The 23,629-nt window shown below is 43.0% G+C and overlaps 1 protein-coding gene across 1 annotated transcript; it reads left to right on the top strand.

The window, feature by feature from the left end:
- The first annotated feature begins 1,625 nt into the window (after nucleotides 1-1,625).
- On the top strand, nucleotides 1,626-22,940 carry LOC144764030 (uncharacterized). Its single transcript, XM_078650169.1, is given in 3 exon segments — nucleotides 1,626-2,453; nucleotides 17,986-18,036; nucleotides 18,039-22,940. Coding segments are annotated over 3 exon segments (1,962 nt in total). The 3' UTR covers nucleotides 19,122-22,940.
- Nucleotides 22,941-23,629: the final 689 nt, after the last annotated feature.

Genomic DNA, 23,629 nt, shown 5'->3' with positions numbered 1-23,629 from the left:
TTCTGGAAACCAAACCGATGTATCCTCTTCTGTCCATACTGCCGCTGGCTGCTGTGGGGACAAGGAGCAAGGTAAAAGGGGTGTGGCCACCCACCAATCATCCGTAGTCAGAGGGTCTTGCTCCCCTGCCCCGTCACACTAAGGTTGTATCTTTTCTCAGAGGGCTCCCTCTGGGAGACTCGTGTCCTTGGTCCGGAGATCTTTCTCTCCGCCGAGGAGACCTTCCTCTGGACTGAAATCTTTTTTCTTTGGGAGTGGATTGTTTATTTCCATCCCAGCTCTTTTTTGGAGTGTTTAGATTATTTTTAATTAATATTTTTTCAGGATTTTCAGTTAGTTGGGGTTTTACTGGTTTCCCACCCAAACTATCTCTTCCTAGTTCTTCATAGGATTTTTCTACGATTCTGGCAAGTTCAAAAGGTTGTTCTGCTATATCTGTTTCTTTCAATTTCTGGCGGATCGCCACAGATGCTGCTTCTCCTTTTATGTTGGCTAATAATATAGCGGAGACCAGCTTGAAGTCTTTCAGTAATTTCATACCCAGAGTTAAAGCAGGTTCTGGACCGTATTCGTTTTGAATCTGTCTTAGCACATCTGGTATTACCACCATGGACGGAACACCATGCGGTAAGGGGGACGGTGGCAGCTTCTCCCCACCCCGCTTGGCGCCACTCTTTGAGCATTCTGCTCGCAATTGTTTTATCCTGCTATTAGTGTTAACAGCTATTTTTAATATCACTCGCTATACAGATATAGCATTTTAGAAGGGGTGTGAATTGTGAATTGTATTGCTCTGTGACTGATTTTCTAGTTGCACGCTGCTAAAAACGATCACTTACCCACACGCATTGAGGGACCAGCTTCCGTGTTGCCTTGTCTGTGCCTGCCCGCCCAGTCCGACCCTCCAGCCAATCACGGGCGCGGAAGGCGGGGCAGAGCAAGAAACATCCGGGGAGGCGAGCGCTTCGCGCTCTAGCTCTTCCAGGCTCAGGGGCTATAAAGTAACTCGTCAGCGTCAACGCGCAGTGTTGACGCGCAGTGTGGCGCCTCCTCCTGCGCCGAAGACGAGCCTAAGACCAGCCCGTCTGCGCCCGTCCGCGACAGGACGGGACTAGGGGCAGGGGGCTATGGCGGTCAGGACACTTCCTACAGAGAGGGGTAAGGGACCTGCTCTGTCATACTCACGTAGGAGTCTCATGGACATAGGCAAATCTGCTACTACCTTGTGCCCCCATAGGACCTGCTCCAGTGTGGGAGGACCATTTTCGTGTTTGAGGTGCCACACCCTATTCTCTAACACTGGGGTAATTACACCTAACCCAGGTAACTTTGCCATCTCAGCACACAACAACAACCCCGCTATACTTGCTTCCAACGCTCCTAATAACCTGCCCCTAACCTGTAAAAACCTGTTGTGTAATGTCCGCTCTCTAGTCTCTCATGCCACACAGGTTTGGGACCTCATTACAACAGAGAGGCCTGACCTGTGCTTCTTAACGGAGACCTGGCTTAAGCCCCACACAGTCCCAGCGATCACACTTGGGGTACCAACGGGGTATAAAATGGCTAGGTCGGACCGCCCGATTAAAACGGGAGGAGGGCTAGCCATTGTATTCAAACAGGAGATGGAGGTTGTAGTTATAGAAACTGTGTGCACCCCAGATATGGAGCTCATGATCTTTACGATCAACCCTACTGCTAGGGAAGTGAGGAAAGGTGCACTTTTGTACCGCCCTCCTGGCTCGTGCGGGCCCTTTTCCATTAAACTAATGGAACTCTTGGCACCCCACATACAAACCAACTCTGATTTTCTTCTGGTGGGGGACTTTAATATCCACAGTGAGATCACCACATGCATTGATGCACAGACGGTGTTGGCAGATCTGGCCACACTGGGACTTACTAAAAAGAACCAGGGTCCGACTCATTCTGCGGGCCATACCCTCGACTTAGTGCTCTATAACTCTACAGCTATTAACTGTCTTACCCCCAACCAAGTTGTTTGGACAGATCATTCAGTCATTGTGTTTTATACTCGTGACAACAACAAAGCCAAAACTATCTATAAGAAGTTGGCCAATGTCAGAAGGCCTTGGTATAGGTTAACCCCCGACAAATTTAGGGCGAACTACTCGGAACCTAAGTGGGAAGCATTCGGTGATGACGCCACCTTAGCTCTAAAGGCTTTCAGTGACGCTGTATTAACAACTATCAACCATGTGGCCCCACTGAGAACCTATAAACCACGACCAGCTCCCAAACAAGAAGTCTGGTTTACGGGAGATCTTAGGCAGCAAAAAAAGATCATGAGAGGGTTGGAGAAAAAATGGAGAGTCACACATAAGGCAGACGATAAGGAGAATTTTAGGAGGTCGTCCAAAAAATATCATAAGGCGATCCGAGCTGCCAGGAAACAACACATAGCAGCCCAATTATCAGATGCTGGCTCCAATGTAAAACTCCTGTACTCTATTCTGCAGACCTTTACCAAGCCCGCTGCCTGTGACACTGATGGGGTCGAATCCCAAGAAATCTGTGATAACATCTCACAGTTTTTCGTAAGGAAAATTGACGCCATTTATAATAAAATATTAACATCCAAATCCCCCTCTTATGACCCAGTGACAACAACTGACTGTCAAATCCCGTCATATACCATGACTCCAGACAATGAGGCTAAGACGCTTATTGCCTTCCCACCTATCTCTATGGAAGAGCTGACTGCCCTTGCCATGCAAACAAAGAGTGGGTGCCAGTCTGACATCATCCCAGCACGTATTATGCCAACTTTGCTGGAGATTCTGGGGGCTGGAATACGGCAGATAGTTAACATATCTCTGCTTACTGGGGAAGTACCGTTGGAATGGAAACAGGCACTTGTGAGGCCCCTTCGCAAAAACAACGCGATTCCGTGGTCTGAGTTGACGAATCTGAGACCGATCTCCCTTCTCCCTTTTTTAGGGAAGCTTGCGGAGAGGCACGTGAATCAGCATTTGTCGAAATTCATTGAACACGCGGGTGTACTGGACCCTTCCCAGTCGGGCTTTAGACCCAGACACAGCACTGAGACTGCCTTGCTGTCTGTCGCTGACAATCTCCAGAGGCTACAGGACAGGGGTTATTCCGCTGTTCTGGTGCTTCTGGACTTGTCAGCGGCGTTTGACACTGTGTCACATGACATCATGACCTCCAGACTAGTTGACATCGGTCTGGAAGGCAAGGCCCTGGCCTGGCTCAGGAGTTTTTTCAGCGGACGCACCCAGAGAGTCATCCTGGGACCATATCAATCAGAGGAGGTGGTGATCTCAAAGGGGGTGCCACAGGGCTCTTGTTTGAGCCCCACGTTATTTAACATCTATGTGGCCCCCCTAGCGAACATCATGAGATCCCACGGGTTCATTCCGGTTTCATACGCGGATGATACCCAACTCCTCTTCCCTTTTAAAACGATGACTCCTGAGGTGCGGGCCTCCTTCGCCCAAGGGATGAAGGAGGTGTCTCGCTGGATGGCAGCCAACTATTTGCAGTGTAACGTCTCCAAAACGGAGGTTATGCTTTTCGGAGAGGCAAAACGGTTGTGGACCCCGGACTGGTGGCCTCAAGACCTTGGCCCGGTCCCTGTGCCCAAAACCGTGGTAAAAGACCTGGGAGTCAAACTGGACCATGAGCTCACCTATACACAACAAACCAATCAAGTGGTGGGTGCATGCTTCCATGTCATAGGGCTTCTCAGGAGAGTATTCCCCCTGCTACCAGATACCACCAGGAGAACGTTGGTCCAGTCCTTAGTTTTAAGCAGGCTGGACTACTGCAACGGGTTAATGCTAGCTGCCAATGAGGGCATCTTTGCTAGATTGCAGGTTGTACAAAATACGGCTGCACGACTGGTACTGAATGTCCCGCCCGCACTCCCTCAAAACCACTGTTGGCCAAACTGCACTGGCTTCCAGTTAGGCAGAGGGTGATGTTTAAGATCTGTTGCATCATCCACAAATGCCTAACTGGAACTGGTCCCGGTTACCTCACTGAGAAATTTATCCCCTATGTGCCGTCCAGATTCCTGCGATCGGGAGATCAGGAACTATTATGTGTTCCAAGGGCCATGAAGGCAAGAAAGGGGGAAAGAGCCCTATCGGTAGCAGGGCCAAAGCTGTGGAACCTACTCCCTAAGGAAATCAGAGTATGTAGGGAACATTTCCCTTTTAGGAAAAAGCTGAAAACATTCCTCTTCAAATCCCTAACTGACTGATCTCCTGCCTAGTTTATTAAAATGTTGACGAGTCTTTTCTGTTCTTTGGTTGTGCCAAAGGCGCGGAGATATTCCTTCGGGAATCGATTCATAGCGCCATACAAACCTGGAAATAAATAAATAAATATAAAATGTGTTTTTGTGTAAATGGAAGCAAAAACTGTGCCCCAAGTGTCACAGTCCTCTACATGTGGAGGTCTTGTATCTCTTTCTCAGGACTCGATATCCCAGTAACCCGCGAAGGTATCTGGAAACACCGGAGCTGGATTTCTCGGCAGGAGAAAAGACAGCGTCTCTCTCAGTGCGTCAAGGAGAAGGGGCAGTTTCCGTGAGCTCTCGCATCAGCTGGGCTCTCGGGCAAGTAGATAGCTGCTCTGCTCCAGAATCACCACCGTGTGTTTGCTTAAGACAACGTTGGTATATTTATACCTGAAAGGTGCCTGGGTTTGACTTAAGGTTGGACATAAGACGTCAATAAATATGTCACTAAGAACTGGCCGTTCTTACAGTGCTTTACAGGAGTTCGAGGACGAAATCAAAACAAAAGCAAGGGGGATTTCCTAGGTTGCTGGAGGCTTGGTTTTGTTTAGAGAACTCGGTGTGCTTACTAGGGGGCCGGAGAAGTATGAAATGAAATGAAATGAAAAGAAACTTGATTAAGCGCTCTGTGGCCAAGCGGCTTCCTGGCGCTGGGAATCAAAAAAGTAGCCTTGTTTAATGTGACAGCATGTGCTACGACTGAATTATGGATATGGTTATTATGCAGTTGTATGGATATTATTGATTATAGCCGGACAAGGGCATAAAATAGGAATATCGATTCGGGTTCCTAGATAAAACACTACACTTCTTTGATGAAACACTGTCCACATCACCAGGGTGCTGCATATGAGTACGTTAAGACAATAATGCGAAACCTATACTTACCACGTTTCTGGCTGCCATTTAAGAGAGCGGCCGGCTAAAGGCATCCTTGGAATCTGCATTAAACCACTCTACTTTGGCTTGCCACCCCAAACTTTAAGAATGCATCCTTGATGAATTCCAATGGAGACTTCAGAGATGGGTTTCCCACAGTGCTTTGCTCGCTTGTGGAACAGGAGGTGCTATTGACAGTGCTCTTGGCTTCTCGCCAGACAGCAGCTGTGATCACCTGCTTCAGCTGCACAGAAGACATTCTGCAGCAGCGCGTGCCTCTTGCCAGCTGCAGTTTTATTCCAGTTTATGGCCTCCGATATATACATGGTGCGCTCAGCAAACACGGAGAACCTTTTATTGTTTGTTTCAAGGTGTGTACAATGAGGGCGATGCGCAGCTCGAGTGCATGTGCACAGCGCAGCTGCTTCCACAAACGTTTTTGAGATCTCCGCTTAACTGAATGTGTGACTGTTCTTCGGTTTGCAGGTGTATGGGGGAACAGACTTACAGGAAGGACCATCAAAATAAAGGAAATATGCTCGGTTGTGCATCCCAAACGATTTGTGCACTTGCTATTTATAATAGCTTTGAGTCTCCTCTCCTGTAATCACATTTCCACCCACCATGTGTGAGTTCTTACACTTTGTACCAGTTGTCGATGAGAAACAATGGCATTCGTTCTCTCTTACAGATAAAAGGGGCATACTTTAATCGAACAACAATTTTTTTTTAAAGCGCTAAAATCCCATGCGAGCGGATGAACGCCACAGCAAATGCAGTAAAAATTTAAGATAACGAGATATAATTTAGGTCAGACTTAAAATAATATGTGGGTTTAAAGCCTTTCTAAATGTAAGGCTCTGATTACAAATCCCGAGCGTCTTTAATAAAGTATTCCGACAAGAACCAGCAAACTGCAAGCAATGTCTTTGAATTCATGCAAACATTTCTGGAACATTTACATACCGAATAATGTGCCAGTGACGTGAGTATAGGTATCGAGGCAGTGAAAATGAACCATGGTTAATGCAGGGATCGTCAAGTCCAGCCTGATTGAGTAGTGAGTGAGGTTGAGAGTCCACTCATACGGAACTGTACATCACACTAAATAAAGTAAGGTCCCTCCCCGCTCCAGGCATCTTTACTATTGGAGAGGTGTTAAGACTGGGTTGACTCTATTAAGTGGCAAGTATTACACATTTTACACCACAGCACCTCCTCCAAGGCTCTATGGGTGACTTAGTACACAGTTATAATGTCTGTCTGGAATGCAGGGGATATTTCACAGAAAGAAATAAAAATTTCTTGGAGACAAAGAATTGTTAGCCTGGTACCTACAACTGATCACTGGAATCATATTTGGCACAGTTGGCGACAGAAATACCGGTTTGTATACCCTACCTGTGAAACTATCCCTCACGCTCTTTTCGCACTCCGCTCCGTGTTTAAGATGCTGCTACATGCTTACTCACTAAGTCTGGTGCTCATCTTTAGGCCTCGCACAAGACACCAAAATTCCTCACTTACTACAGGATACTGCAACCACACCTTCCCTGACTCATACACTGGGGATAGGTAACCATCAACAAGTGGCAGGAAAGTGCTGTAAGAATTATACAATACATTACTTTACAATACAATAGTATTTAGTGGTTGAGGCAGATGTGACCGGTCAGGGTGCTGCGATGGTCCATGAAAGAAGTACAAACAAATAACAAGCATTGGCATTGCCAATAGGTCTCGCTTTTGGGACCTTATAAGTATTTAGTTATGCAGCACAATATCCTTGGTGCAACAACATCAACTATTGCATGGCTAAACACTTATACTGTCCCAAAGGCGAGACCTATTGGCTATGCCAATGCTTGTTAAAATTAGGTGCAGTGAGAAAGATACTGGCCTTGAAACAGTAGTGTTGCATTTTGTTCTAGTCTCTTCTAGTTTAGCAAACTTCCATTTAACAGTTTTTTTGGGGGATTGACCCCCTGACAGCAAACAAGATGAAAAGGTTTTTTGTGTGCCTTGCCCTTCGACATCAAGGGAGAATCCTAGGCACAACTGCTTATGCATGCTGATTGAAGAGGGTCTGAACAAGGGGGAACATACTTTGTTGCAGTCTAGTCCAGCTCTGCACACAGTTATGGCGAAAAGATGAGCCAAACTGAAACAGCTGTTGTAAAGAAGGCGAAAACGATGAAGAGCCCTGGAGGCCGAGTACTGGGACAGGAATGAGCAGCTCAAGAAACAGAGGGCAGAGTGCACTCCCTTATCCTTAGTATCACCAGCCATAGCACAGGGGGTAAAGGAGTTGACTATCTTTAAACAGTGTGCCTCTCAAACCCACAGACGATTTCTCAAAACACGCTTCACTCTCATGCAACAACTGAACCGCATCAAATTGTTCGTACAGAGCTGATTCATTCACCAAAGGATAGTATTTTAACTCCCCTTTTATAACTCCATCAGAAAACCCTCTAGATCTGGATCAAAAAGAGGTTCTAGAGGAGTCAGTGTCTGGTCCCTCTTGCGCCCATTAAAAAATTAACAAAAAGAGAGCGCCTGCAAAAGGCACTTAATAACAAGTAGGAGAAACATACAACAAATGAGGAATCCACAAAAAAATCTATTCCCTAGATTTCAAACCTGTGGGGAAAAAAATTGACAGTGCATCCTGGAACAAACTGCACAGGAATTAATAGAGGTTTTAGCCTCTGCGAAAATAAAAGGTCATACACCTACAAAAGTAGAACCCTAAAATCAAATTTCTCCAGACCATATTCCAGACATAACAAATAAGGAAGTATTAAAACTTCAAAATAATAATTCAAAATTGAACATTAGACAGGATAGATCAATAATAACTCACTACAGCTAATTCAAGGAAGAATTGAAGGAAATTATACAAATGAAATAAATGGCAATCAGCAACAAATATGTACCTGTTTGAATGCAAAACATAAGCTAGCTAAATTAAACATATCTCATAAAGTAAGTTTCTTAAATGCAGAAGCTAATTCTCTATGGCCAAAGTGCAAATTCAGCAGCATGACCGTGATACTGTCTTTGGATTATCTCCCCCTCAAGGGATGAACACAAACGTGTAATAAATTAACTGTTGTTTCATTCAGAATACAAATCCAAAGGGAATTTTGATATATTAAATAGGGGTAACATTCTGAAGTTACTTGGATCAATAAAGCAGCTGTCAAATCTTAAATCAGATCACTTGACGTCCATTGCATTTCATCTCCCAGTGTTTCCACATCAAAATGAAGCAACCATAGTTGCTTGGTCCTCGGTAGAAATTGCTGATGAGGTATACAATATGAAAAACGTTTTTTAAAAGTTGGTGAATTGCAGTAGATGGATAATCCAAAACTTCCTATCCTAAAATTGTGATGAATCCCCCAAAAATTCAAACAAGATTATCTCTACAACACAACACTGACAAGGTCAACTTATCAGTTCCCATTATTCAAGTAAAGGTTCTAAAAGGTGCTTAGGGCCCAGAGGATCCTAATGTACTGAAAAAAACTAATTTGAAAATCTACTTGGGTGCAGGATGAGGGCAACAATGTACTTATAGGTGACTGGTCCTGGATACCCACAATACTGACGAAAATTAGGAAAAATTGAAATAATATTCAAAATATTATCATTAACTTGACCATATGTTCTTGGAACATGGCGGGCCTCTCACGTATTGCGGAAGATGAGGAAGTAACATTTTGGAAATCACTTGACATACTCGTGTCTCAAGAAACATAGTGTAATACATCTTTTTCATTAATTGGATATATTGAATATCAATCACAAAATTTGAAATAATATTAAAAAAAAGGTTGTGTAAAGGTAGAGCTCTCTGTATATGTTGCAGCAAATTTGGATTTGTGAATATCCTAGTTGGAAATATGAGAACATTGGCTTGAGAGCATAATGATACATGCTTGGGAAGGAAATCAGCCCCTTATATTGCTAAATGTGTATATTAATCTATGCAGAAATGAGTAAAAAATCATCCTGTAAAAATAGTAAAAGCTCTTGAAGCATCCCACATTCAATGTCCTGTGGCTCTTATCTGGGGACTTCAATTTAAAGTTGCTGAATGATATAGAGGGATGTAAGTACACTAATCTACAGAATTTTGTGTGGAAAATTTCTGTTCAAATAAAGAGAACCCTGTAATGGAACGTATAAAAGTTGTCAGACAATCAAAAGTCATTGGTGAAAGTCTTTGTGTATCATTATTTCAGGTACGCTTGGTTTGCATTCTTTGGAAACAGCCAACACGTTTTTCCCCAAACAAGGGCTTCTTCAGGGCGATTAGTGATGCCGTGTGTGTTTGGCCAAGGTGGCGGGCATCACAGGAAAAAGTTGGCGTAACAGGTACGTTGGGTTGGAAGTAAAAGAGGCCTCAAACCCTAAGGACCGCCTGTGTGTCTTTCTCACTGTGGTCCAGTAATATCCAGTCCGTAGAGTTGTATTCACTCAGTGGATAAGTTAATTTGTTTGACGATCAAAGTGTAGTATAGAAGGAGCCGTGTCCGGATGCCGTCCTATGGTCTGCGGGATGAGAGGCCTCTCATCCCGCAGAAGGCCATCTTGCAATGATTTTTGCTTACTTAAAAAAAAAATCCAAGATCGCTGCAATGCTCGAGCACACTCAGGCGCCATCTTGGAATTATTATTTGGAAGTATAACAAAAATCTTTCCAAGATATCCACTGTGCGTGACTATGTATATGCACCACAGCCGTGTTTAAATTTTTTGATACTATTTTTTAATTAACCATTCCAAGATGGCAGTCATAATTTTGGAAAAGTAAATGATGACAAAATATGTTTGGGGATGATGCATAAAAAGGCAGACACAAGCCGGCTGACTAGCAGTGTGAAATGTTTGGGAGAGCAGTGGATGTGTGGGAAAGCTAGGAGCTGCTGAGCCCTCATATAATAAGTGCTTGGGGGAGGGGTGTTGTGAGTAGGAGGAAAAGAGGAACTTGGAAGGAAGTGAGGAAAGTTACGCCCTCCCATGAAGTAATAAAACAAATACAAAAATAGCTACTCGGATGTCAGACTGGAAAGATCATCATTCACAGACTTGCCAACTCACACATTGCTTGTCACACAGTATTTGATCTCTTTACACAGACGAAGAGCTGATATCATGCAGTGAGTACAAGTTGAGCAGAAAACTCATCCACAGAGTGCGGGGTCTCAGCTTGTGTGTGAAGGCGCGGCAGAGACACGATCCATTATGGCTTCTGATGCTGCCACCCATGTACTGTCGATATTCAAGGCTGCTTCAGAAGCTTTTGATTGTATTTTAGGGCAGAATGTAGGATTAGGTACTGAGACAGTGACCGCACAAACCCCTCCCCCCTCTCCCTAGTTCCACCTGAATAAAGCTGCTTAGGCAGTGACTGACTTCAGCCTTTTAGTTGGGCCTGCTTCTGCATGGCAACTCATCCTCTCTCATACAGTGTCATGTTTTTTAAAGGTTGGCAGGTCTGCATCCAGTTGAAATAATGGTAAAGAAGCTGTGCTCCAGGTTTGGGTCAAAAACAAGAAAAGGGAAGATCATCAATTCAAGCGCACTGTTATGTTAGGTTATGTTATGTTATTTCCATTTTTAAAGCGCGCAGCTGCCCCAGCAAAGGGGCGTCCCGGCGCTGTATCAGGCGCTGCATCAAGAGAAGAGACACAACTCAGATAGGGCAAGAGAAGAAATCAAACGAAGAAACCCTAAGATCCAGTGGAAAAGATGAAAGTCTTAACAGCTCTCCGAAATGCCAGTAAGTCATCCATGGCGCGGATATGGGCAGGAAGAGAGTTTGGGTGCCAGTACTCTAAAAAGAGCGACCACCTGCTCTGCTTCTCTTAAAACGTGGAACAACGGCTAAATTTTGCCCAAAGGACCTCAACTGCCGATGAGGAACATAAGGAGAAATGATGTGCTCCAATATCTGAGGCGAAGATTGTTTCAAAATTTTAAAAGATAGACATAAAGTCTTGAATTCGATCCTCTGAATCAGGGGTAACCAGTGAAGCTTACGAATAGTTTCTTTGGCCGAGCAAAATCTAGGAAGGCCTATCAGAGCCCTGGCAGCCGCGTTCTGAACGCGCTGCAGTCTGGTAGTTTCCGCCAGGTTAGCTCCAAACAAAAGTGAGCTCGCATAATTGAGTCTAGATAGTATGGCAGCCTGAATTATCAGCTGTCGGGTGGGGGCGTCAAAAAATTTCAAAATCGGCCTTAGACCGCGTAAAATCCCAAAGCAGGTGGCTGCTACTTTTTTTGTATGGATGGAAAAACTAAGTGAGGGATCAAGCCACACCCCCAGATTTTTCACCTCAGCTGCCGGAGTGGGGGTAGGGCCTAGTTCTGACGGCCACCATTTGTCGCCCCAAAGATTGCTGTGCTTGCCCACAATCAAAACCTCGGTCTTTTTAGCGTTAAGCTGTAAACAATTGGCCGTCATCCAACCAGCCACTGCACTGAGACCCTCACGAAATCTGGTAGCCTCAGGGTCTGAGTCCCCACTAAGTGCGACCGCCAGCTGCCTGTCGTCAGCGTAAGAGACTGAACTGAAATAGACAAGATAGCCTCTCATGAGCAAGGTTTGACACGAATAACCCTATGTAGTGGAGTGTAGATAATACGTCTTTGACCGCAGACAGCAAAAGCATTGTGTAAGTGCGACCTAAAAAGGTGCTATGCGATTTAAAAAAAAAAAAAACATACAGCAAAGGGGCTAAATAGACATGGGAGTGTGCAGTGTCTTTTAAAGAGCAGGATCCAATGTTAAAAAAACATTTGTAATGCAATAGGTCTCGCATTGGAAGGTGGAAGGTCCAAGCTGCTGTACCTCACTAATGTGGTCAGTAGGGGCACCCTAAACTTGGGTGAGAAGAGCAGTAGAAAACCCTGAACTTGGCGGACCCAGGGTCTTGGGGGAGGGCGTTTCCGGCTTGTAGAATAAATCTGGCTCCTCGTTTGATAAGTCACAGCCAAGCTCTCCTCTTGGTCACAATAATATACATTTTTTTAACCAGAAGTCACAAATGAAGGATTCAGATGCAGACAATTCCCTTTGTACAGCCTCGAGAGCAATTTAAGGCAGGGACTTAGCCCGATCTGGAACTTTTAAGAACTACCAGCATCCAGATGTTATTCTTAGATTATGGAGAAGCTGCACTTCTAACAGTGATAGAAGCCTTTACCTGAGCCATATTACTGAATGTATATAATTCATTTCAGGACTCTTTGCTTCCTTCAGCTGTTGTTCCAAAATGCTTAAAAACAGTAATAAAGCAGTAGCAGATGAGGATATAGAAATTGAAGTAATATTAAGTGATTTAGGAATAGGATGACATCTGTCAAGGGACTTGGCTGTGTACAGCTGATTCTGTTTCAAGTATTCGTGACAAAAACTCGTTTTAGGATTCTGGAAACGATTGTGACTCTTTAGTTAGTACTTTTTACTATTTTATTATAAGTGACTTCTTTTAGCTTGGTGTGTAAGTCACCTGCGCCATTAATGGCGGACATACTGTATTCTGTACACACTTTGAGATGCTTTGGAACACCCTCATTCAGTCGTTGACTTCTGTTGCTCTGGAACCTTCCAATAGTGCCTGAGATATTTTCAGTGGCACCTTGGATTAGCCTGAATGAGTATTTTAGTTTCTTCATTTTATGCTGGCTAATTAGACGTGTTCTTCTGTGTACGAATAACACTTAGAAGCAGTATAGGTTAGTTAGTTTCCCAAAAGTATCTCGATGGATTGCAAGTTTAGGACACAATTCATTAGTATTAAGAAGACACCTCAAGTTGAAAAGGAATATATGATATTACCACGATTACAAGTTCCACGCATGGCATTACCACGCGAATTTTAGTTCGCAAGTGGCTTTACCACGCTGGAATTTGCAACGAAGGATTATACCACGCATTTTAACGTCCTTTAAGCACAAACGATAAAGATTAATTTCTTACCTGACACCTTCCTGTCTTTCACCAGCAGCCCGTACTTCAATTCACCATCGAAACAAGCGTCAAAACACGTCTACCAAAACTAAAAAAGGACTGCTATTTTCACGTACACAGCACGTCTTTGGGGGAGGCACTTTCCTTTTTCTTCGGTGGTACTGAAGTTCGTTTTTTTAATTTAAGTAATCCGCTCCTTTGTTTGTTTTTTGGGGGGGAGACCCCCCCAGCCCCCCTCCGAGCCCCCCCCCCTGCCCCCCAAGCCCACGCCCCCCCCTGCCCCCCCACCCCCTGCCCCCCCAAGCCCACGCAGAACGACTTGAAGGAATACCACGTCTCCCCCCCAGCCCGTGGTAAAGACGTCGTGGAAAGCACCCTCGTTGTAAAGACGTTTGCGTGGTAAGTGTCACGTGGTAAACGTTATTAGTGGTAATGCCTTCGTGGTAAATGATGTTTCCCGTTGAAAAGACAGTACAAAGCTGAGAGAGTGCATTGGAATTTTGTGAGGACATCTGCTTGTATTTTATGTCTTATGAAGCCCTCATGGAGTACGGGCTAGCGATATGGGAAATGAGGAATAGTGTACGGAGTCTAGGTAGTGGGCAGCTCCAACCACTCCGGCATTTGCCAAGCAGAGAGAAAGTCTGCTTCACAATGGCTGAAAACATCTGCAAGATTGCTTTGGGTTGGTACAGCCAGGGTTTGGCAGATCATATTATGCCTTCTTGTTTAAATAAATGAGTTCAAAGTAGCATTCTCCTTGAGTGTGCTGCTTACATAACATATAATCTTTTTAATTAACTTATTGTGGGGAATCAGTTAGACACCTTCTGCCTTCTTTGGAACGAATTAGTGACTATTTTACATCTGCAATCAGTTTTTATTAGCCAAATCTTTTTCCCTTGAAGAACTAGCACATGTTGAGCACTTTTCCAGCCTTATTTTTCTCTGTTTTCTCCGTTTTCTCCTCACTGGCCCCCACCCTTTCCCTGACCCATTTGGCAAAGAATTCATGCTGTGTAGTCAAGCTTCCTGTGAACTGCCTGGCATGTATGTTAGTTTGATAGTGTTGTGTACTGTTACTATTCAAACCAAATGCATATGGTGTTTTGACTTTTAGGTAAGTATTTTATTCCATTTCTTACTTCACACCAATAGTGATGGCTTAGCACTAGACTTAACCCACATTTTGAATGCGCAAGAGCAGAACAGATCCTACCCTTTGAATCAGCGCAACTTAGTTTTGGGGTGTATTTACAGCACTATGGGCCCTCATTATGATGGCAGTCGGTCGGACCGTGAACGGCCCTTGTATAGGGCAGGTTACTGTCCGAAAATGAGTCAGCGGTCCCACCTGCCCTATTAGGATAAGACTGCTGTGCAGGCGGTCATACGTGCCTTTTTCATCTGCGGCTTGTGCTGCGGCCCAGGAAAATGGCTGAAGCACAAGCTGCAGTGGGAAAAGGCACATATGGTGCCTGGCACATGGGACATGGTTGTGTGGGGAGGCACTGCATGTGTCCCCAGGGCCACTAACAGCATGAAAAGGCAGTTGTAAATGGATATCCTAATCCCTACTGCGGTGCCTGGGCAGGAACCGCCACCATTTTAGGGATAGGAGTCCAACCGCCACCCTGACGAGATCTTGGATGTGGGCGGTCCTACCCTCTTACCGCCGGTATTTTAATCCGGCTGTCAGACCGATATCGGGGGGGGACCACCACCGACGGCCTGTCAGTCGCAGTCTGCCCGCCATCGTAATGACCCCCTATATTTGTCTTTGTCTCGTTAATTGACTGTTTCATAGCAAGTGAATGGCTACCAGTGGTCTAGTGACACAGCACCAGTGCTCAAATAAAATACCAATGATGTCTGAAAGATGCTTTAGTGCATAGGTGCTCTGAGTGAGTTCAGAATACCTTACATAATGTAGATTCCATGGTGTCTACCACCTAAAAGGATGCCTTGCAAGCATACAGCTTTACACTTTGCAGTAGTGAACATACACTGTTATTTGAGGAGGCAGATGAAGAATATGAGCTTTATGAGTTGATGCTTTGGAGAATCTTTCATTGTTATACATTGTTGAAGCATTCTGGAAAGAGTCATATATTTAGCTCAGACAGAAGTCGTGCTTACAACTTACCTCTGAATCTCTCAGCCTCTCTTTAGGCCACTACCCTGTCACGAAGATAATGTTCTTGATTGCTCTTGGGCTCCTGTAAGAACAACATGGATAACGGAGAAAGCAGTGCACCATTGAGACATCTGGTGAGTGAGAAGGTGATCTGTGTTTCACAGCATTACTCCTGGTCACCTGCATTTCAAATGTGCATGCAATTGGCTGATGCCAGGGTCTTTCACAGCGTATTGCTCACATATGACATCTTGTTTTAAAAGAAAACAACAAAAAAACACTCCCTCCACCTTCAGTATTCCCTCTACATCTTCAGCTTTGAGCTCTCTAGTCATACTCAGAAACTGAAACTTGGTACCCATTTCTGCCAGATCCCACAATCCCTCTGTGTCTGAAAAATTACCCAGAGTTGAACTTGTGCAAGTGGTGGCAAGCTCTATGTCACACCCTTCTTCAATGATGATGATGTACATAGCACCTGCTATTACTATAGTATTTACTGGTACTCAAATTACTGGCTTCGGAGGGATGCAGGCCTGCCTCGGCTGAGCAGAATTAATATGAGCTAGAAACATTTTATTGTTAAAATATGCCACTTAAGCTCCAGATAGTGGATTATGTGGTGTGTGCAGCTAATTGACACTTGCATGGTGCCTTGCAACTCCTCTGCTGCATAGTTGCATTTTTCTAGTGGCCCTACCTATTTGTACTGGAGAGGTTTACAATACCACAATAACTTTATTTATTTAATTAGAGTGTTATATAGCGTGAACAAGAACCTTTCGGGTAACACAGATCTTTACAAGAATAACAAAGTAATGTATGATACAAAACGGTAGGCAGTATAGAAAAGCATATTATACGTTTTGCAGACAAAATTTACATAAGAAAATGGTGAGAAGATATAGGAGCATATTGACAATCGTAAGTACTTGCATGAGCAAAGGCCGATAGGTGTTAGAATGGTATGTAGATGGCTGGGAAATGCAGTAAAAACAACGTGGATCTCAGGGGTATGGGCAAAGGCGTGGCAAGAAGCAATGACAAACAAGCAGGAAAGAGCCACCCATGAGGAGAGGGAGGTATGTCCTCCATGTGAGTGGTATATGTGATAGTAGAGTTTTTACTTTTTTCCTGAACATGGGTGTGGCTGGGTTGCAACTGAGCTCAGAAGAGAGAGAGTTCCAGATGTTTGGGCCAACTCTGGACAAGGATAAGTTATAGATTTTGTTTGTTACATTTTTTGTGGCTTAAGTAGTAGGAAGCTTGTGGTTGTGGAAGCTCTGTTTCCACCCTGTAGGGTCAGTGTCTGGGCCAGGTTAAAGGGGGTACTCTAATTGCAATATTGAGATGAATCCTAGCCTCAAAGGCTAACCAATTCAGTGACTAGAGGTCAGGGGTGAAATGATTTTTTAGGTTGTTGATCTGGCTTTATATGTCTCTTGTTTACTGATGCCGTCAGCATAGTTGTATGTTGTGAAGAAGCCTAAAACCACTCGATTGTAACGAAGTTGTGGTTTAAAATTATTAAGCACAGAGGTTGAGCGTGAATATCAGCATATTCCCACAGTGAGATTTGACAGACTTGTAAAGTCTTCTCTCATATATATGTCTGTGCTAAGCTGTCAATAAAGCACCCTTATTTCAGATGCTAATCGAAGCAGTGGTCATAGATGGTATCTGCAAACTGCATATATCCTCAGGAATAGTTACCAAAACGTCATACTTGAGACAATTGGGATAAACATTTTTAGTGATCACTGAGTAGATCATCACAGTATCCACTACTTAGAGCGTTCATGTGATCCTATGAAGATAGATGGCTCCTCGATTCAGAAGAGAAGCACATGTCATCTCACAAGGCCATAAATGAGACATTACCCCTATATTATAAACCTGCTAATATGAGCAGATGCTACTTTTAAGGTTTGCATGCTATGTACACTAAACTAATGATGCAGATGCTTGACCTCGTGAATGTGCTGGCCAGCAAGTAGAGGCTTTGCTAAGGGACTAGCTTTGTGGAAGGGCAACATTGTTGTCTCCGTGTTAGGGCTGTGCATTGCTCACTATCTTTCTACATCACATTCATCCACAAATCCAGAGGTTTGCAACAGAGCTAATAATACACTTATTTAAGCAATGTTTTATAAATGTATAAGCCACTTACTTACTAATAAAGTTAAAAATACACCTACAATACCAATGGTCAGAGAAGCTTGAACAGGCATCAATATTTATTTCAATGCATAGAGGGAGAAGAAGTGAGGGAAAGAGATCGGGCGGGGGAAGAGAGAAGTGGAGAGATTTTAAGAGAGGGCTAAAGAGAAATCGGCTGCATCTTGTCCTCTATCTGCCCCCAACCCATAATTTAAATATGAGGATCACGTCTTCCAATCAAGGCAAAGCGTTTTAACCTTTTCTCCAGATTAAAGATGCAACTTTGTGACCCGTATCTGGAGAGCACTCTCACAATATATCCATTTCCTTGTACTAGCAACAGTAGGTATTCAAGCAAAATGGTTATGCCATCAGTATACTTTACAGGGCTCTATTTGTTGGCTCTAATCTGTATGTCTACTGCAATTACACTGTCTTCAATGAGGTGCTTATGTGTTACACGTTAATGATATAACTCTTGTTTTGAACCAGCAGAAAATGGAGCAGTGAGCAATAGAGAAGGGCGTATTGAAGAATTTGCTGAGAAAAGACAATTGTTCAAAGCTTAAACAAGAAAAGGAAAAGCGAACACTCTGCAGAACCCTGAGAGAGGAAACAACTCTACAAAGAAGATGCGTTCAAAATGTAAACGAGACACTGGTGGACAGAGTACTCTATTTGAGAAAGGGCTTAGAAAAGTGGTGCTTTCCAGCTTACATCAAGGAATAGCAAAAATGTCATACAGCAACAATTCAGATTCAGAACAGAATGTAAAGCTTGTTAAATTTAACCAGAACACACTACAAAAGAGGTCAGACTATACATGTCCTACGTGCAAGAAACAGTTCTCTGTCAAAGGGTACTTCACAAGACACCTCCAAATACATTCATGTGTGCACCAACATCAGTGTACCGAGTGCAATAAATGTTTCAGTAGAAAGAAAAATCTTGTCATCCACCTGAGAACACATTCAGGTGAAAGACCTTTTGAGTGCACCGAATGCGAGAAAGGCTTCAATGAGAAAAAAAGTCTCATTATCCACCTAAGAAGGCATTCAGGTGAGAGGCCGTTTCAGTGCACTAAGTGCACGAAAGGCTTCACTACAAGGGGTGGTCTTGTTGTACACTTGAGAACTCACTCTGGAGAGAGACCATATCAATGTATTGAATGTCAAAAAAGCTTCATTCAGAAGGGACATCTTAAAAAACACCAAAAAATACATTCAGGGGAGAGAACTTTTCTTTGTCCTAAATGTGGAATTTCTTTTGATCAGGAGACACAACTTATTAGTCATCAGAAAGTGCACTATTCAAAAGAGGAAGAGTCTCAGTCTACTAGACACGAGGAAGAGTACAGCATCCTAAGTGGTTTTCATGAACACAAGGCATCCCTGAATGCAGAAAGACAGAATCAATGTAATGAATGTAGAAAAAACCTGAGAGAACTCAATGATCATATCAGATTTCACAGAACATATAAAGGGGAAAACGTATGTAAATGTACGGAATGTGAAAAGATTTTTGCAGAAAACACACATCATATTATGCAACAGAGAATGCACTCGGGAGAGAGACCGGGGAAGAGACACACAGTTGTGGCTAGGTTGTTAGAAGTATCTGTCCCCAATGAATATTTCGTCTTCCACCATGAAGAATACAACAAAGTGTAAATTGCAGCACAAGCAACAATATGAAACAAACATGTAAACGTTAAAATGTTGCTAATACTCAGATTGCTGAACGTGCAGTGGTTCTGAAGTAGAAGGAAGATGACAGCAACCAGACAGTTCAGACAAGAAGAATCTGGTGGTGGTATTTGAGCAACAGTGAATCAGAGTTCAAAGAAGAGTTAAATTAAGGGGTACAGGTGGATAGAGGTGGTATCCAAAAGTTCAAATCCAGGCAAGGCACACCCCTCATCCCATTCTTTGGAGATCAGTAAATGGTGTACCAATGAATTGGATAATAGTAACAGTATTTACAGTGCTTGGGCATGGCAGACGTTGTATGAACTCCACATCAAAAAGTATAATTTTCTTTTCTATAAAAGATTCCTTTCCAAGGGCTATAAAAGGAAAGAAAGTATGCAAACAATGAACACAGCCTACACACTGTCAATAACATATTGTAGATGCTTTTTCAGGACCAGAAGATACATTTTCAAAGTTGCAGGTGATACTGTTGCCAATCATTTACCCATACACACGTGACAATCTATCTCTTAAAAGAAGCAAATCACACAAAAAAGTATTTACCAATGTATGAAGACCAATCCCTCAAGTAAATGAGACCGCACCCACCACTAACTAAGGCACTTGAAGGACATCACACTCTCTGGAATTTAAACAACCTTTCTCCACAAATAGTTAAAAGCTACACCTTTTTAAAAGGTAAAACACATTTTATATTTCTTCACCAAATTTAATTTGCATATGTTGAGATAAATATAACATTAGAATATTATACAAGTTGTGTAAAATGAATCCGAAGACAGCAGTCACTGGACATGGCCAGGACCCACATGATCTGGCTGCAGTCAGTGCTCAGCGAATATGGAGGGCAGAAATATAGATAAATGACTGGTCCCTATGCTAGATCATTGCAAAATCCAAAAACAACACTCAAAATGTTTCAATGGATGTTTTGGCTGCCTACGGACGTAATACATTTACCAAAATGGTTTAGAATAGGGAAAGCGACTTACATTTTTGAAGGTCATTCGATAAATAATCTTTCATCTAATGGCATTCTTTTGCTGGTGAGAATGGACACAGTTATTTTCTTTTTGCAATTTATTGTAGTCATTAAGCTTCTGGTAAAAGGTAAAAGTGTTATAGGGCAACTGAGCAATCATTTTTGACAGCAACAAGACCAAAAGTTAAATGTTCAACCCATATCTCTTACAGAGTAGCATTTGAGTGTGTGGACAAAAGTAGTTCACAGTCTAAGCCAGATCAACTGAAATCAGATCTCCACGTTACGTTCAAGATGTTAAGCAAATACACCAACATGAGTGTCACTAGGGGGTAAACCAAATACTATGAAATAGGGACTGACATAAGCTTAAAGTAGGGTTGTCCCCATTGTGCTTACATTTAACCATTCAATTTATTTGGCTCTCCTAAGCATTAATAGTGCTGAATTCCACGATCAGGGTTGCACCTAGTGCTGACCACAAAAAGCCGTACTGCAATGGAAGACAAATGGGATTTCAAAGATAGGTTTCTTCTCAAGAGTTGTGCACCAAGATAAATGAAATCTCAATTGCAACCAGTTAGACAAAAATATGACTTTCAGGTACAAATGAATCTAAGTTTAATTGGAAAATAGGCTTATTAAGTCCAGACGTGAAAAAGAAGTAAACATATATAGAATTACTATGTATATACAATTTATTTAGGGGGAAAAGTGAATAAACTTGTCAAAGGCCACAACGGTTTTCCAGGATTTAATCACAAATGTGATTGAGAATATCTTGCTTACATGCCAAAGCCTCATAATTAAAATATATTATCACAAAAAAATATACTGGCTCCAGTTTGGTAATGTGTCTTGGTAGGGTATGGGAAGTAGTCGAGTTAGTGAGGAGACAACCCCAGAAACAACCATGTTAATTAAATGCAAGTGTAACTTACATTCAAGCAATTAAGTAATGTATCCTTCCTGTGTGCAGATCATTGCATTCACATATGTGCTGATTCCTAGTTTACCCACAAAAGGGCTTGGTGCAGTTTTTCCCAAAACAAGAATACGTATTATTTAATAATTATGTATGCTCACAATCGCATTCAGCAACTCCTGGTTGCAAAAAATAAAACATACAAGCCTGCAGATGTCAATCCTTACCTCCGTGTGCAGTGGTCTATGCCCATTCGGGTGGTATTTCTAGTTGAGGTGAGCACTAATATGTATTTTTGAAAACCGTGCAAAGATTTTTTTTAAACAAATAATTCATAAAGGTGGCCACTTCAAGGCTTTTACCAGAACCGCACCTTCTCTGCACCATGTGATGGGAGCAGTGACAGGGTCATGCATAAAGCCACCCACACAATGGTGGGCACTGCTGCACGCTTCGTAAAAATGTGCAGGTTCAAGTACTGGATGTGAGTCATGCATATCTTTTAAGAATACAAGTTAAGTAGGCCACATTCCATATTGATAGTATTATCTAAAGTGAACCTTAATAGGTTAAGACTTGGGGGCCGAAGTTTGGTGGTCCCACTGCGGATGTTGCAACGCTATGTCCGCTGTAGGACCGCCAAGCTCGTTCTGCGCCCCCTGCCAGATTAGGACTTCAGACCTGGTCAGACGAGCGCCCTTGCTGCTTTATGACAGCTGCGGTCTGTTAGGCTCATAGAAGAGCCTAACATGCAGACTGCCGCTCTCAGAGCGCCAACTGCACCTTCCTGCACTGTGTAATATACATGCCACACCGTGCAGGAACTGAGGGTGCAAATCAAGGTGGGCACTACATTGCCCAACCCCGCATGGGCCCCTTAGTTGCCTCACTGCCATGAAAAGGGTGGTGGTGGGGCAATACGGAATATGCTGCTGCACCATTAGCATATTTCTGCTTCTGACTGCTGCGTCAACGCCGCTGAATCCAGGATCCCTGGCTGTCGCAGTGGCCCAGTGGTGGTCGGACCGTCGCAGTCATAATACTGCGGTCGGTCCCACAGTGCAGCAGTGGTCAGACTGCCACCACGAGTTTGACGGTCCTATGGATCGCCAAACTCGTAATCAGGACCTTGGATAAAACCCGTAGGTGCAGATATGAGAAGAATAGAGAGTATAATAACAGGGTTGACCGATCTTTCTCTGATATATTTGTTCTATGTTCACAAGAAGCAGGAATTCCCCCCCCCCCCAAAAAAAAAGTCTCCCAGCTAAGCATTGAATTAAAAAAGAATACTTTTAAATAAATATTGTTTGTATGTGTAAGTGGTTGATTAATGCACAAACTTACAGGAATAACCTAGTAACCCAAAGCATTGATTTTGTGATGATGTATTTTTGTTCATTTTAAGCGGTGTATAAAAAGCATATTTGTTTTATTGAGATGAAAACATTAATTAATTTAGATTGAAAAATCTGATATGTCAATTTCGGAGATGCTACAAAGGATGTTGCCCTCCAGAGAGGTTTCAGTACCTTCAACAGCATTTGCATTTCTTTTTGGATTCCATCATGTTATGCTGCAGAGAAAAATAAATCTGTTTTGAATTATCCTTCACTAAAGTGGAAAGGAACGCACATTTTGCTACACGTTACCATTTTAAAATCAGCATTCTTACGTTGCAGTAATAATTACTTTTACCGTGTATTGATTCCTAGCACACATGTTTAACTCTCTTCGCTTTTTTATGTGTGTTTTCCTTCACTGTTACTAGGTAGAAGTGCTTTAGCAACTGCAAAGAAGTGTTTCTTTAAAATGCTCACGCTATTTGAAGCAACTGCTGATCCCTTAATAAACCTGTGGTTGAAAATTATTTGTTGAATGGTTTCCTCCTGATTTTTACTGCAGTTTTAGATAACTGTGTCATCCTTAAGAAAAGATGACTGGAAACCTACATCCAAGACTCCATCTCTAGAGACTACAACAATATGGTTGCTAGAAAAATAAACTCAAGATGGCCAGCCACCCTGGTCCTGAACATGTCCTCTTGCAACTAATAGATCTGCTGTCACCATTTGACCTCCAAAGTCAACATCCATTTCCAGATGCGAGTAGTTCATTAGTAATTCTTTGAAATAGTTGTCGTTTGCACGTCAATATTTGTGCATGTCAATGCCTTTATGCAAATATACCAAAACCCACTCACCAGCATTGGTCTGCCTATGCTTCAAGGACATTCATATCACTCTGTAGCTGGAAGATTTGGGCCTCAGCACTAGCTGTGCATTACAAATTTGTCTGATGGTCTGCAGCTGTGATTCTTAACCTGTGGTCTGGGGACCCCTGGGTGTCCGCAGCTGCTTAGAAAATTAAGTAATATTAACAAATTAATTAGGTGTAAATAAAGAATCAAAATGGAAAATTGAAAATCCTAAAAACATTCTGTAAATGTTTAGGAATTTGAAATTGGAGGCTAAAAATGAAGTTGGTATCCTCAGAGTTGTTCATGAGACCATGCAAGTGCATCAGAGTATAGTATAGACAGTAGGCGGCCTCAGCTGA

This window comes from Lissotriton helveticus, chromosome 1_1 (genome assembly GCF_964261635.1).
Source record: "Lissotriton helveticus chromosome 1_1, aLisHel1.1, whole genome shotgun sequence".
Classification (NCBI taxonomy): Eukaryota; Metazoa; Chordata; class Amphibia; order Caudata; family Salamandridae; genus Lissotriton; species Lissotriton helveticus.
This window is presented reverse-complemented; position numbering and strand designations above follow the sequence as displayed.